General features: G+C 36.2%; 1 protein-coding gene across 9 annotated transcripts in view; it reads right to left on the reverse strand.

Annotated features, from left to right (window-relative positions):
- THSD7A (thrombospondin type 1 domain containing 7A) overlaps positions 1-16138 on the reverse strand; it is a 446288-nt gene that overhangs the window by 112981 nt on the left and 317169 nt on the right. For 6 of the 9 annotated variants that reach the window (XR_014815883.1, XR_014815884.1, XM_084977146.1 and 3 more), the window contains one exon: positions 540-734. The exons of the other annotated variants lie outside the window; for them this stretch is intronic. Coding sequence is in view for 4 of the 6 variants with exons in the window: in XM_084977146.1 (XP_084833272.1) it covers positions 540-734 (195 nt within the window). In the remaining 2 variants the exon portion in view is untranslated. The remainder of the gene's footprint in view (positions 1-539; positions 735-16138) is intronic. 9 annotated transcript variants of the gene reach the window in all.

The raw sequence follows: 16138 nt of genomic DNA on the forward strand, positions 1-16138 counted from the left end.
CATGGGGAAAACTGACTACTGAAATAGAGAAAAAAACAATTAAAACTGACATTTGGAGTTTTTTTTTTTTTTTTTCTTTTCAGGGCCGCACATGTGGCATATGGAAGTTCCCAGGCTAGGAGTCAAAATGGAGCTGCAGCTGCTGGCCTATACCTTAGCCACAGCAACACAGGATCCGAGCCGCGTCTGTGACCTACACCACAGCTCAGGGCAATGCCGGATCCTTAACCCACTGCGTGATGCCAGGTATCAAACCCACATCCTCATGGATCTTACTGGGTTCGTTACCACTGAGCCACAAAAGGAACTCTGGGAGTTCACTTTTAAAAGTCTTTGTTTTTTAAAGATCTATTTTCAAGGTTAATTTTAGAAAATAGGAGCAAGCTGCCCACTATGTTTAATAGATCTTAAATCTCCTTGGATTGGTGAATTTCTGAAAGTTGCTATTTTTAGAATATCATCGCATCCAGGCTAGACAAAGAAAACACACACCAACTTCTGGAAGAAACTTGAGTATCTTCTGAAGCTGGTGACCTTACCTTCCTCCCCCGCATAGGCCAGGATGGACCGCGCTCGGATCTGTTTCCCTTCTGTGGTTTTCCCTGAGCATGTGTGGGAGCAGGAGGACCAGGCAGACCACATACTGAGCACACAGTCCTTGGGGCAGGGGGCATCGCAGGCAACGGGGATGGGGAAGATGGCGTCTCTGCACAGCTGTCTGTCAACTTCTTCTCCTGGGAAAGACAGCATCACCAACAGTCTATCATTTTACATAAATGTAAAATGAGCAACTGAAACCCGGTGAGCACAAAGATAAATTAGGTTACTTCTCTTTTGTTCTCTGTCAAAAACAAAGGCAAAAGAATAACTGCCTACTATAGCCAGATGCTAAAAGAATACTGGGGATAGACAGATAGATAGATAGATGGATAGATAGACAGACAGACAGACAGACAGACAAATCTTTAAATGAGGCTTCTTTATTATCAGTGCTTAGGTATGTAGGTAAAGCATACTGCAGCAAGTATTTTATGCTATGGTACCTGCCCAGTAAGTGATTTTTACATGTATAATATTAATCTTGCAATAAAGAGCATCAGTGCGATATGCTCCCCCCTTTATTTTGTTACTGGAGATTAGCCATCATTTATAAATAACGAGTCTATCCATAGCACTGTTTGTTTTTATAAACTAACTCATATCTCTACTTGCAAACTTTCTAATGTCTCAAAGAGAATTTAATTTTTGTAAAATTGGCAACCTTCTTCTTTCATTAAAAATTAGTTTATCCATTGGTAACAACCAGGAAACATAAATGATAGGATAGCACTATAAAACCACTGGCTACAGTGGTCCCATAGGCAGGAGGTGGCGGCAACAACAAGGTAAGCAAATGGCAGAAATAAGAGAGTATCACTGCAGTGCTTAAAACTCTTTGGTAGTTTCCTACTGCTCTTAAGATAAAGACAATATTTCTCAAAAGTTTATGAGACCTCCAATGACCTGGCTCTTGTTTCCTTTTCTAGCCTCATCTTGCTCCACACACTCTGCTACCCACAAAACTCTAGATACTGGCGCTCATTTATGTTTGTGGAGTGAATGAAATGATACATACAAAAGGCCAATGAGAAAGAAAATATTGTTGCTGTTAGTAAATATCAAAGAAATTTACAAGAATTACAAATAAATGACCAAAATACAGTACGAAAAAAAAGCTTGAATTCTGTGGCTTAGCTGCTAAATGTAAATGCTAATGAAGTCAGTGGAACAGAGTTAAGCAAAATACAGACAGGCACAATTAATATTCTATTTTTGCCACAGAATATATCTATCATTCTAGATAAGTATATCAGAAATGTGTCCCTTGAGGCATGAGGACTTCAGGTGATAAAGGGTGACTAAATGTGCCTTTCTTCAGTGCTATAAGCAAACAATTCAAAACTGTTTGTCACTGATGAAGGGTTAAGAGCTTCATTTTGACAGTCTTTTATTCATATATTTGAAAAACAAGACATAAAATCAGAAGTCAATTGGAAATGCTCTAACATGTTAACAGCTACTAGTTTGTGGAGCCTTAAATCATTAGGCAAAATCAGAAGTCAATTGGACTGCACTTGTGTGTTAAGAGCCACTAGTTTGCAAGGTTTTAAACTATCAGACTTAGTCACTAGTAAGACTAATATAACAGTAGGGTCATCATTATATCATTCATTCCTCTTCAGTTACTCTGATCTGTGAGATCTGTTTTAATTATGTTTTTATTGGCTTTAGGGTTTGGTTTGTATACCAATAAAATGATATGATGGTTTGTATGGTAAATAGGAGTACAAAAATCATTACAATAGAATATGTATGATTTATAGAATAATGGTGACTCTTTTGTTTACCAGACTTTTTTCTTAGTGCAAAGAGGGGTTTGCATGTCTTATTTCCTTCACTGCCATCTTTTACTATTCCATCTACTCTCATTTATTTTTGCTTCCAATATTCTGTGAAAAGTAAGGCAAGTTTGGGGCTACCGCTTAGAGACAACCAGGAATTATAGTTTTCTGTTTTCTGTAATAGCTACTTAATCATTTCTATTCAGAAAAACTTAATTCTTTCTGCAGCACTTGAAAAGAGTGTGCCACCTGAGTGCTATTACATTAATCTGCACAGCATAAGTCATACATTCTGTTTCTTACAGTGTAAACCTAAGGGATATACAATTTTAATCTCTCTTGCTTTTTGAATTATTTTCTTTTCCAAACTGCATCCCACACCTTATGTTAGCTCTTTTTCACTCACCTTGTTCTGCTTAGGCAGGCGGATTTTCTTGCAGGCACAGTCCTTCTAGAGTCTACCTTAACCCTCTACAGAGCTGTTAAGACCCATTTCAGAGTCATTGTTTAAGATTTCAGCATTTACGGCACCACCTCCAACTCTGTCAGGTATTGGCTCTTCTTTGCCCACTATGGTCTTGCATCCAAATAACAGCATTATGTACTAAGCCATAGTGGCTTTTTTCCCTTTCCTCCTAGAGACCAATCTCACTACTACCTTTGCATTCTCTTGTCACTCTTCCTGAAAATTTCAGATCTTCACATAGCAGACTGCTTCTGCAGTCTGGTTTCACTTCAACTGTCTGCTTGCTAGGGGAGCCTTAATTGACCATAAGGAAGCTCAGCAACTTCACTTTACTTTCTTGATGGTTTTTATCATCACTATACATTAATTAATTAATTAATTATTTTGGTCACAACCATGGCTTGTGGAGGCCAGAGACTGAACCTGTACCTCAGCAGTGACTTGAGCTGATGCAGAGACAATGCTGTGCCACAGCAGGAACTCCAGAAACTGTTTTAATTACTTGTTTACCCATTTATTATCAGATCCTACCACTAGAATAAAAGTTCAATAAGGGCATGATTTTTATCTGCTTTGTTTATTATTTTATACTTAGAAACTAAAACAGTATCTAGGACCTAGCAGACACTAAATAATCTTCTGCTATATGAATAAATGATTTTTTAAGCTACTGTTCCAGGAAACAAAATGTTAGACTAGACAAATGTGAGCAAGTGCAGTATTTTGAAAATTACTGCGTGCATTCAAGTGTTCTAGGACTCTGCTGAAGTGGACAAGCAGCACATGCATCATCTGGAATTTGCTGGAAATGCAGTCTCCCAAATCCCACCCACTAAGTCATAACTTGCATTTTAAAAAGATCCCTGGATGATTTGTATGCAGGCGAAATATGGAACGCATTGCTCTAAGATTTTCTTTGCCTTTATTCTGTTGTAGTTTGATGAGAACCAGATCACCTCTTGAAAGGGCAGCTGTATAAAATGAATTCATCTGGACTTCATACCTAACATCATTTGCTTCTCTGTGGGACCTCCCTTTATATTTCTCTTTATATTTGGATGGAAACATTCTTTCAACAAATAGTTACTGATTGCTCATCTTTTATCAGGCACTGTGCTACGAATATTGTATACATCATCTTGGCTAATTATGACAACGACCTTCTTTTTTTGAGATATAATTGATATATAATATTATTTTAGTTTTAGGTATACAACATAATGATTCAGTATTTGTATGTATTGTGAAATGATCACCACAAAAAGTCTAATTAGCATTTGTCCCCATATATAGTTATATTTTTTCTTGTGATGAAGATTTTTAAGATGTACTCTCTTAGCCAACCATTAAATATGCAATATAGTATTATTAACTAGTTGCCACACTGTGCCCTACCTCCCCATAACTTACTTATTCTATAACTGAAAGTTTATATCTTTCACAGTAAACTTCTGACATAGGTATTAAAGTCTATTTTTCACTTTAAAGGAAATTTGAGCTCAATAAGTTTAATTTTACTATCTCAAATTAGCAGAAGTTTGACTGGAGAAGAAGATTTGAACTGAGTTCTAATCAACCCCTCAATCCACTTTTTAACTGGTATGGTGGTAGGGAGCACTCAGATGCCAAGAGAATTAAGAATGGATGAGTCTTTGTCTCAAAGACGTCAAGAAACCAGCACTCTAAGTTGTTTTTCAAGGCACAGAGATGTGTGGTGCCAGACACATGCTGCCTCACATACAAGACTATGCACTTGCTAATGTGCTCCATGTTTCTTATTCTGGCTTATGGTCACTGAACAAACATCAGTGACCTGTGAGAATACGGAATCATTCAGTACTTGACTTCGCTTTCGAGGGATGCTTTAATCTACTCGGCTAATTGCTACTACCTGGAAGTCTTAGGACCTCTGCTCTTTTTAAGCTAAATATCCAGCATTTCTGGCATAAATCATCTGAGAAATGTTGGGGGGGGGGAGTTGGGTCTATGGCTATCACATGTAACTCCATAACTTGTCACATCTGGCCACTTTCTGGGGCTATTACTTTTATCTCATTTGTTATATAAAAAGTGACCCTGAAAATAAGCTCTTTAAGAGCTGTAGAAAATAATTTCACCCCTCTTTCTCACATTGAAAATTATTTTTGATTGATAAACATTTTAATTAGATAAGAACTATGTTGCATGATATTCTATCAGAGAATATATAGCAGAGAATATATAGCAAACCTAATAATACCAATATCAGGGTTAATTTACACTCTTTCCATATAGAGAAATGGAAATTTTTCTGCTTAGCACCTTGGAAATTCCATTTTTCCATGTCAGTGGCCCTACTATTAGGACATTTTCAGCCACCGTATGTCTCCATTATAGAACCATTTGAGACTTTGATTATCTGAATGCACATCCCAATAAATCTGGGTAGACACATCTGATTATCATTATGGTGAATGATGTAGTTCTACAACTCATGCATGCACAGACCAATGCAACCTGTTTTTTTTTTTTATCTTCAATCTTTCTGAGGTTAATTTCTTGCTATTCTGAATATGATGCTAACATTTTGAATCCTTTGCATGCTTGCCACTGTGTATTAAATATCCCATAATTTTTGGCATGCATTTTCCAACATGAAAAGTTCTGAAGGACTGCTTTGCATTTATGTAACATGCTCAGGCACCCCACATCACATCAAGCTCTAGATATGTTAACCAATTTTTAGAAATGCATGTTTTACATGAAATACATAACATAGAACTAAGTGAATGAACCATTGTCTACCTATTACAGTTTATACTGTTTTGAAGCCTTAACAGGAGCATATCTGGTTTAAACTCGTTTGTGAAACCCTATAACAAAAGGTTAAGAAGTAAAATAAAAATGATTGGGTTTTGTACTTTTATGAACTCAGAAAATTTAAATATTTAAGTTGCTGTCTCCCATTTAACATTTTCCTTCGCAATTATAGTTTTAAACATTTTACTAATTCATCATTTCAAACATGTACTTTGATTAACATCACCTTAAACATTTATTTTGGCATCTTTGAAGTAATCCTCAAGTTTCCCCGTTTAATCCATTTTCATGGATACCACCAAAGTCTTTCACAAACTCTTCCAAAATATCTCCTCTCATTCTACTGTGTTTCCTACTATAGGATAAGAAAATTTGGAGTTCCCATCATGGCTCAGTGGTTAACGAATCCGACTAGGAACCATGAGGTTGCAGATTCAATCCCTGGCATTGCTTAGTGGGTTAAGGATCCAGCGTTGCTGTGAGCTGTGGTGTAATTTGCTGACATGGCTTGGTTCCTCTGTTGCTGTGGCTCTGGTGTAGGCCGCTGGCTAGAGCTCTGATTAGACCCCTAGCCTAGGAACCTCCATATGCCACGGAAGCGGCCCTAGAAAAACGCAAAAGACAAAAAAAAAAAAAAAAAAAAAGAAAAAAGAAAATTGAACATCAGCTTAAAGTAATGAGACTAAAAGTTCATTAAGATTTCCATAGAAATAAAACAAAATGAGAACTGAGATCAGAGGGAAGACTTTTTCTTTTCTTGGTAAAAATATATACTGAAAGTTTACTGTAGTCACTATGGTAAAGCTTAGATGTAACATAAAAAATAAACCTTGGTTTATGAAGGTTTTTATAGCTCAGGAGCCAAGTTAAGAGTACAGTGTTATTACATCAAAAATATAATAAACTGGAATTTCCGTCGTGACTGAGTGGAAACAAATCTGACTAGTATCCATGAGGATGCAGGTTTGATCCCTGGACTTGCTCAGCAGTTTAAGGATTTGGCATCACCATGATCTAGGGTACAGATGCAGCTCAGGTCTGGCGTTGCTGTGGCTGTGGCACAGGCCAGTGGCTACAGCTCCAATTTGAACCCTGGCCTGGGAACTTCCATAAACTGTGAGCATGGCCCTAAAAAGATAAATAACATAATAACAATAATAATAAACAACTGCATTTTAATGTAAGGTATCATACATATACATATCCCTAAATATCCCTTGCATAATTCTATTTTTTAAATCATAGAAATATGCAGATTGTTATGGATGATTTTTAGCCATCACAGTCAGCACTACATGTGGATTCCTTCCAGAAGGCATTTCAAAATCAAACTCACCAGTGAAATAAAATTGAGGGGGGGGTAGTAAGCAAAAGGAGAAATCAAAGTAGAGAAATCCAGATACAGCCAAGATTTTTTTTTAAATCACACTATTTAGAAAATCTCTAGTATTGCAACTTTGTCATAAGATTTCCCTTGCCAGAACTGTACAAACTCTACAGTAACTGTGAAAATTATTGAGTTGTTGATGTCTTTCATATTCTTCAGAAATTCACATTGACTTTATAGTGAAAGTCGTTATTTATATATTTACTTATTTATTGATAATCAATGCAAATCCAATAAACAATTGCGTGCAAAAAGAATGAATGCTCATACGTGCTTAGATATTCTAGAAAACATTTTCATATAATCATCTTATCTAAACCTAAGAACAACTGTAAGATATGTAAGTCAAGAATCGCTCTCAGCTTACTGAAGTAAAACACCCATGGACTGAATCTCAGAACTCTATATTCCCCATCTTAAAGCTACATGTCTCTTCATCTTAAATGGAAGGTTCCAAATCATTTTTAATCCCTGCATTTCCTCTGCTACCACATCGAGATAGTGAGTCTGATTTATTCAATGTACTAAGTATTGCCTGACCCCATGTTCTCTTCCAGACCACTGAACACTTTCCTCTGGTCTCCTGCTGTATCCCATTTCCCCATTTCCCCTGCAGCCCATCGACCATCCTGAACCCAAGGCCAAGTTTCCAAAATGCAAGTATTAGTTGAAGGCCAAATACTTGTTAGAGCATAAAACATCCTTATCTTCTGTCATTGCTTCAAGTTTTCCGTACATTCTATCCAGAGAAAGCTATGTGCTTTTCCCGGAACTGACATGCTGCTTTCTCATTCTTCTGGCATTTTGTGTACACTGTTTCTAAGTTTGATTGCCCCATCATCTTGCTAAGCCGTCTTTCAGGACTGGATTTCCTTCCTCTGCAAACTTTCTCTGGCTTTCTCAAATTGTTCATATGGAGTTGTGCTCTACCCTCTCTGTTCCCACAACATTGTAGACATAACACTTTCCAAGACTTTATAATTGTCTGTTTAATCATCTTTATGTCCATTAGCCTATCAGAACTTTCTAACCAGAGAGTTTGTCTTATTCAACATCTTTATATCTGAAGTCTTGGGTTCAGTTATTGCTAAAACCTAAGAGTTTTGCAGTAAATATCTGATGGATGAGGAAATAAAATGAATTGGAAATACCAGAACATACACTGCTTTTCTGAAAAAAGCCACTGGTATTTATATATTTCCAGTTGTTAGTTTACTAGAACTGGACCAATATGGCCTTTACACTACCCTCAGCTTGGCTGAACTTTAGACAGGTTTCTCCTGACTCTAGGCCCCTGACCTTACTTTTCTTAGAGAATTTATTTTTAAAAAATTGCAATTGTAAATTTTCTTTTTGCCCTTTTGAAATTTGTATCAATCTTCTAGCCTCTTGCAGTTTTACAGTCCAGGAAATGAATCGCTTGGAGTTTGGAGCCATTTCTGACATTGAAACATCAATGAAGATAATATCCTGATCTCCCAGTGTCTATAGGATGGCAGGTGCCTATTTTCGTCAATGGGTGACAGTATTACATGCAGATGATCTAATTACACAGAAAATCGTCTGCAAACTCAGGGGTAACTCCATGTGCCCCATACATTCCATTGATCCATCTCTTCTCTAATATTCTCTAGTGCTTTTCCACTAGCTCACCCTAGTGCTTTAAAAAAAAGCCTTTTGTTTTTGCAGAGTTGCAAAGTAGCTCTGCAAAACTTTGCAGAGTAACAGCCTAGGATAAAGGTCTCCTTGCTTATATAACTTTGGTGCAGTTTTCATTTTAATAAACCAATTCATATCCATTTATAATATGAATATTATCCTTAGCTTCACCTCCTCTTCTTTTGCTGATATATATATAAAACCTATTGACTATTAAATATCATTAAACCATCTAGGATTTTCATCCTAAAATTTCTTCAGGATTTTTCTTATTTTTTCATCTTCTTCAAACTCTTTCCATTCTTAACTAAGTTTGTTTTATGTCCCCACTATGTTCTTTTCCTTGCCACCTTTATCTGTTTTGTTATCTTAAGTCTCTGTGTTTTCATTCTTCACAATTCTGGCAAAATTGACCCAGCAGATCCTGAGATAAAAGCTGCTTTCCTTCCCCCACAGCTGCCACTTTCCAACTCCAGGCCCTGATATAGTCAATATACAAACTTTTTAACTTCATTGTTGAGATGAAACTCAGTCTAACAAGGTATAGTAAATAAGATGACTTGTTATCAATAAATGGTGAAAATTTAGGGCTTAATCTAATCATAACTTTGCATTTTCTTACTTTGTTAAATTTAAGGCACTTGTGTTAATCACCTACTTAGTGAATAAGGCATTAGGCAAAAAAAAACTTTTATTACTACATCAATGACTTCCTTCCTAATAACTCTAGTTAAGGATTTCATACGGAGTTAAGCTGAAAATAAAAAAAAAAAAAAGGTAAGACTGACATCAGACCTATGACTTCTGCCTCTGTTTAACACCAACTAACATGGCACATTTTTTATACATGTTCTCTATGTGTGCAACATGCTCTGTGTAAAATTGAAAACATAAAGATATATGAAAAATGTGTTTTGCAATAAAGGTCTGAGGTGTATTTTCTTAACTGAAATGAATACTTCAGTTTTATGCTCTTTCCTATTATCTCTATGTTGGTCTGCCTGAATCCCAGACTCTCCTGCTTTGTTTATTTTCAGTGACTAAAAGGTGAACTGACTCACGTTATTAAGTGTTTTATAAAAGCACTATGGAAATTCTAGGAAAACTAAGTAATAACTTTATCTCCCGCATTGTTTGAGATTAAGCTAACCATGGCCATGCCCTTCTGAACGTGCCAGATCTCATCTGAGATCAAACAAAGCTTTATTCATTGTTAGTTCCTCAAATTTATTTCATATTTTCACCCTTGTTTAGTTATCTCTTGTGACTTTATTCTTAGTTGTTTTTGAGTTTGAAATTATCTACAATGTTAATTTCATCTCTTCCATTTTTACTTTTTTAGTAATTAGAAGTTAAACTTTCCTGGTTTAAATACTGACTCTATTCCACTTAACTATGGCTTCTCGAGAAAATAATTTAATTGTTTTATGATTCGGTTTCCTAATTTTGAAAAAGGGAAGCTAAACAGTACTTATCTTAGGTACTGTTATGCATATTAAATGATAAAAATCTTTTAATGAAGTGCCTAGGCTGAATATCTGGGACAGAGTTGAAAATGTTACATATTATAACAATACCATGCCTATTTTCATCACCTTCTGTCAGTGGAGGAGTTGAATATCCCCCCATACCACTTTGGAAATGGATCTGCTCCATTCTAAATATCAGTGTGTTTAAATCAACTTGAATTAATGTACTTAATCAGTTTTCCCCTAATTCTGCTTAGGATTAGATATTAGCTTAGAAGCAGGCTTACAGAAAAGTATTAAAAAATATCATTGTACTAGAATTACAATATAAACTCTATCATTCAGTAATTTTGTATTTTTCTTTTTGTTAAAGTGTTAAGGTTGTAGGGAAACAGAAGTCCTCAGAGAAGCCAATTTATGTAATTATGACCATTACACATTACAGTTCATATTTTGAAAATTATTTAGAGTTATGTTGTAAATGCCTTTTGAGCCTAAGTCAAAAAAATTAAAGTTGCAGTAGAGAATATTTAGCTCACAGTGATAAGCAGAAGTATCAGGACACGTGGCATCTTCTTTTGTCCCTTTTCTCTCTATGCACTAAAAAATTTACACTGACTTTTAAAAATGCTAAGTTAAATAGCTGCACACAACTACTTCCAGTCATCAAGTCTCTCAGGAATCTTCTAGACAAGAAGAAAAAATGGTTCTTCTGGAAGTACTGTGATGCAGTTACAATGAACTACATTAGAGTACTAGATTGTTACAGGCTTCAAGACCCCTTCAAGGAGATTAAACCCAAAGCTTCTGGCCATGTCTCATTGTAATGCCCCTTTCCCCGCCTTGAGTAGCCTGGGCTCCTCACTCCCTAGGAGGGAAGAAATGTGGCCCATTCCTCACCCCACCCTCCCTATAATCCATTATCCATGCAAATAAGGTATCCTGCCTGAGATCAATTAAAAGATCAAATATGCCCCATAGAGAGATCAAACAATATTCAGTGCCTAAGCATGGTGTAGGGGGCTGGGGCAGGAGAAATTGGGTCTCCACTCAGGAGACCAGTATTGTGTGGTATGAAGACAACTGTAGAGTGAGTTGGGGCCTTCTTTTTTAACTTGCGTGCATGTGAGTTCTCTCTCTGAAAATGTACTTTCACTCTAATAAATTTGTAAAATGTCTGCATCCCGGGAACATGGAAACTGTGACTCTATCACAATGAGAGAAATTATATTACTAAATGAAATAAATTATACCTTTGGGTCATTCTGAAGAGTTATCAATACAATTAACAAAACAGTCATATTTATTATAACCCAATGGTTTAATTAATTTAGTTTTTAAAGCTTGTATAAATACACAGTTCCATATCAAGCATCTAGGCTGTATCCCATTCAGTTCCTCTTGCAACCTTGAAGGGCTAGCTGTGGATGAGGATTCTTAGAGTGGCTTTTCCTTTTGTTTTGTTCTTTTTTTCTTTATTTCCCCCTCTTTTCAGGTCTTGGTTACCTCACCTTCTTTCTCTGAGGGAGTCTCACATTTCCAATCTGTCCTGCAAATTATCAACCAAATAGTCTGCCAGCCACACTGCTGTGACTGCATTACACCCTCTAATGACTCCCTGTAGTTCTCCAGATCAAGCATGCATTCATGTCTGTTGTGTTTTAAGACATTCCGCCATCTGTTCCTACTTGACATACCTTATCTAGTAAATCCATTTCCCATGCTCTGGATATATCTGCAACAATTCTAGGCTTGGGGGACCCCATTACCTGGAAAAGGATGACTCCAAGCCTTTATCATCCCTTTAGGATGAGGTTAAAAACCAATTTCAATTTGTAAATTTTCTTATTCAAAGCAATTTTTACTATCTCTCTTTCTGTACTCCTGCATTTTTGGATCTCTTTAATATTCACAAAAGTAAAAAGAAAGTATTGTTCTTCTATAGATAGCTCTTACAAGATCACAAGGTACAAACAAGTCTGTAGCGTAATGGGGAAATTACAAAAAAAATTAAATAGATTTATATTTGACCTTTGAATCTTGCCAGGATTAAGAGGACCAAATGACTGGGAGATATACATTTATCACATAAAAATATTCATCAATAAACCCAATGTAAAATTCAGTTCATTGATAGAGACTGCGGATTGATGGGTGATTAGAGATAACAGTTTTTTTGTTTGTTTTTGTTGTTTGTCTTTTTGCCTTTTCTTGAGCTGCTCCCACAGCATATGGAGGTTCCCAGGTTAGGGGTCCAGTCGGAGCTGTAGCCACCAGCCTACGCCAGAGCCACAGCAACGTGGGATCTGAGCCGCGTCTGCAACTTACACCACAGCTCACGGCAACACTGGATCCTTAACCCACTAAGCAAGGGCGGGGACCGAACCCGCAATCTCATGGTTCCTAGTCGGATTCGTTAACCACTGCGCCACGACGGGAACTCCCTAGAGATAAAAGTTTTTAAAGGGAGATGTTTTTGAAGGGAGTGAAATCTAAACAAGAGTTCGGAGGAAATACAAGCTAAGTGATTTGAGGAAGAGAGAACATTAAATTATAGGAGATTGTCTATACAGAAGACTGAGGAAGAAACTAATTCAAATATCATCACCATGAAATTTTTTCAAGATCTTCTGTTTTGTCCTCTGATGACCCTCAATAATGAAAGTTTGGACCATGTAGACTAGGCTGAGAGTCACAGCTGAATAAATCACAGTCTGTCCCTTTAATCTTCATGACTGAAGTGGGATGTCTGCTAGCAAATCATAGGAAAAAAGCTCTAGGGAAAGTGAAGTTTCACTGTTGGGAGAAATGTTACCTTATTAATTGATCCAAAAGCTGTTTGCTTCCCCAGTGAAAATCACGAATGTGTTAGGAAGTACCAGCCCATTTCATTAAGAGTTAACATTTATAAGAAGTTGCTTGGGATCATCTCAGACTCAATAACAATCACAAGAGTTGGTAATAACAACAACAACAACAACATAGCTATAGCAGATAGAGAAAGAGCATTATGAGCTCAGCAATTGAAAAAGAGAGTCTCTGTTAAGATCAAACAAAGCCAAATCATGATTAATGAATATTTGCAGAAAGTAAACCTGAGAATTCTATAAAACATTAATATCTATACAGAAAAAGAAGGAGTTGGTTAGTTGGGGATGGGCCAGAATGGAACTCAGGCACAAGTCAACATAAGGCAAAATTAAAGGCTGGGAGTTCCTGTCGTGGCTCAGAGGTAAGAAACCCTACTAGTGTCCATGAGGACATGGGTTCAATCCCTGGCCTTGCTCAGTGGGTTAAGGATCCTGCGTTGCTGTGGCTGTGGTGTAGGCTGGCAGCTACCGCTTAGATCTGACCCCTAGCCTGGGAACATCCATATGCTGCAGGTGTGTCCCTAATAAGACAAAAAAAAAAAAAAAAAAAAAAAAAAAAAAAAGTTAAAGGACAATGAGAGCAAGGATCCAATAAAAGATAGAAAAATTACTCTAGTTCACAGTTTTCTAAACCTGCTAGGGGGTGTGGTGTAGGGTAGTTATAAATATTCTAAATCTTAAGGTCCCATCAGAGAACTACTCAACTGGACCTACAAAGCAAGATCTTAGAAATATTTTAAAAAGATCCCTGACACCTCCATCACATCACATAATTACCATTTCTTTCTTTTTTCTTTCTTTTTTTTTTTTTTTTTTTGTGGTGAGGACATTTAGGATCTACACTATTAGCACTTTTCACATACACACCCCAATGCTGTAATCTATAATCACAATGTTGATCATTTGATTCCCAGAACTTACGCATCTCTTAACTATAAGTTTGTACTTTTTGTTCAACATCTCCTCATCACCCTTCAAGTCCCAGGCCTTGGTAACTAGAGTTTTCAGATTCCATATAAAAATGAGATCATACAGTATTTGTCTTTTTCTGTTTGACATTTCACTTAGCACAATGCTAATACTACCCTGGTAATCATATAGCAATATATAAGTGTATCAAATAAACACCTTGTACATCTCAAAGATACAGTGTTACATGTCAATTACATTTCAGTACAGTTGGGGACAAAGATTCCTAAATGATTCTGCTGCATCAGCATTTGGGGTTATGCTACACTGTCTACTCACTTCTGATTAAATGCCAAAATCTAGGAAGAGATTAATGGTTCAAGTCAAATTCTCAGTCTTATTTGTGAATAGTGTTTACATGTACATATTTAATTAAAAAGAAATAATTTAGGTACACTGCACTATCTTATCTCAAACAAATTTTTTATTGTTTATTTCATATAATAATTTAGGTATTTTAAAGAGACAAAAACAAATCAAAGTGGGCTCTTTTTTACTGCATAGTCTGATAAGAAGACTAAATAAGTTTTAACAGTAACAGGTTTTAATGTTGAAGTTTTAACAGGTTTTAATGTTGAAGTTTCCTAATAAATAGATTTGGGGGTAATACCATTTTGTTTATAAGGTACTTTGATGACTGCTAGGTGGACTATTTAATCATAAATCAAAAAAAAAAATTACAAATGCTGCCCTGAAGAAACACACACACATTTATATAATTTGACTCCAAGTCTAAAAGCAAGTATTGATATACATTAGTAGGAATTTTTCTCTTATAGGACAGAGTAAATATTTTCTAAAATTGAAATGTAACTATATTAAGCTAAATATATTATATAATTTTCTTAGGTAAATCTAGTGCTAATATTCAGTTGGTGTGTGCTGACAAAAAAAAAAAAGCACACTGATTTTTCTATTAAAATTTTGTTTTTTCTTTTTATAGTTGCACCTGTGGCATATGTAAGTTCCCTGGCTAGGGTCAAATTGGAGCTGTAGCTGCTGGCTTATGCCACAGCTTGTAATGCCAGGTCCTTACACCACTGAGTGAGGCTGAGGATCAAACTTGCATCCTCACAGAGACAACGCTGGGTCCTTAACCCACTCAGCCACAATGGGAATTTCCACACTGATTTTTTTAAAGACAGACCAATTAGTTAAGGCTTCTTTTCAGAGTGCACATTGTTTGTGTCTTGGTCAGTGAATATTTTTGTAAAATATTATAAATAAAACTCTCGGGAGTAATCAATAATTTATTTAGAAGTCCTGTTCTCTTAATTTCTACCATCCCCATTATAATTTCAGAAGAAAGCAAAGTAAAATAAACAAACAAACAAAAAAATCATGCAGTTGAGTTTAAGAGTCTTAAACTTCTCCCCAATCTAAATCTACCTAGCACTTCAGTTCAAGGTATGATGATCTGTCATGGTTTTTTTTCTGCTTAAAAATCTGTAATAGCTTCGCACTGATTATTGTATCCTGAATGAAGGGAAAGAAAAATAACTTTTTTTTTTTTTTTTTTTTTTTTGCTTTTTAGAGCTGCACCTGCCACATATGGAAGTTCCCAGGCTAGGGGGTGAATTGAAGCTATAGCTGCCGACCTACACCACAGCCACAGCAAAACAGGATCTGAGCCACGTCTGCAACACAGCTCATGGCAACGCCATATTCTTAACCCACTGACTGAAGCCAGGGATCATACCTGCATCCTCATGGATACTAGTCAGATTTGTTTCCACTGTGCCAAAATAGGAATTCCGAAAATAACATTTTTGAGTACCTACTATGTGCCAAGTAAATGATCATCACGGCGATTCAATAGGTACAGTTTTCTTAGTCACATTTTTCAGCATTCAAAATAGAGAATTGAACAATTTTTTTTTCTGTCTGCCCCCAGGCATCAGTAACTTCATGCAGAGGCAGGATTTCAAGCCCACATTCCTGGACTCCAATGTTCATGTTCTCTCCATCATAACATGATTAATTCCAGGCATAAGTATCTGGTAGACACTTGATTAAAAACTAGTAAAACAGTTTATATTTTACCCAAGACTATATACACTAATGCATTTTTCAAAATACACTTTTTTTTCTTTCAGAGTATAATCTACCCTTAAAATATACCAATTCTATGTACCATA

The sequence above is a fragment of the Sus scrofa genome, chromosome 9 (genome assembly GCF_054392235.1).
Source record: "Sus scrofa isolate SSC_HxYL_T2T_F1_AM1 chromosome 9, Sscrofa_HxYL_maternal_Yorkshire_Landrace_v2.0, whole genome shotgun sequence".
NCBI classification, from domain to species: domain Eukaryota; kingdom Metazoa; phylum Chordata; class Mammalia; order Artiodactyla; family Suidae; genus Sus; species Sus scrofa.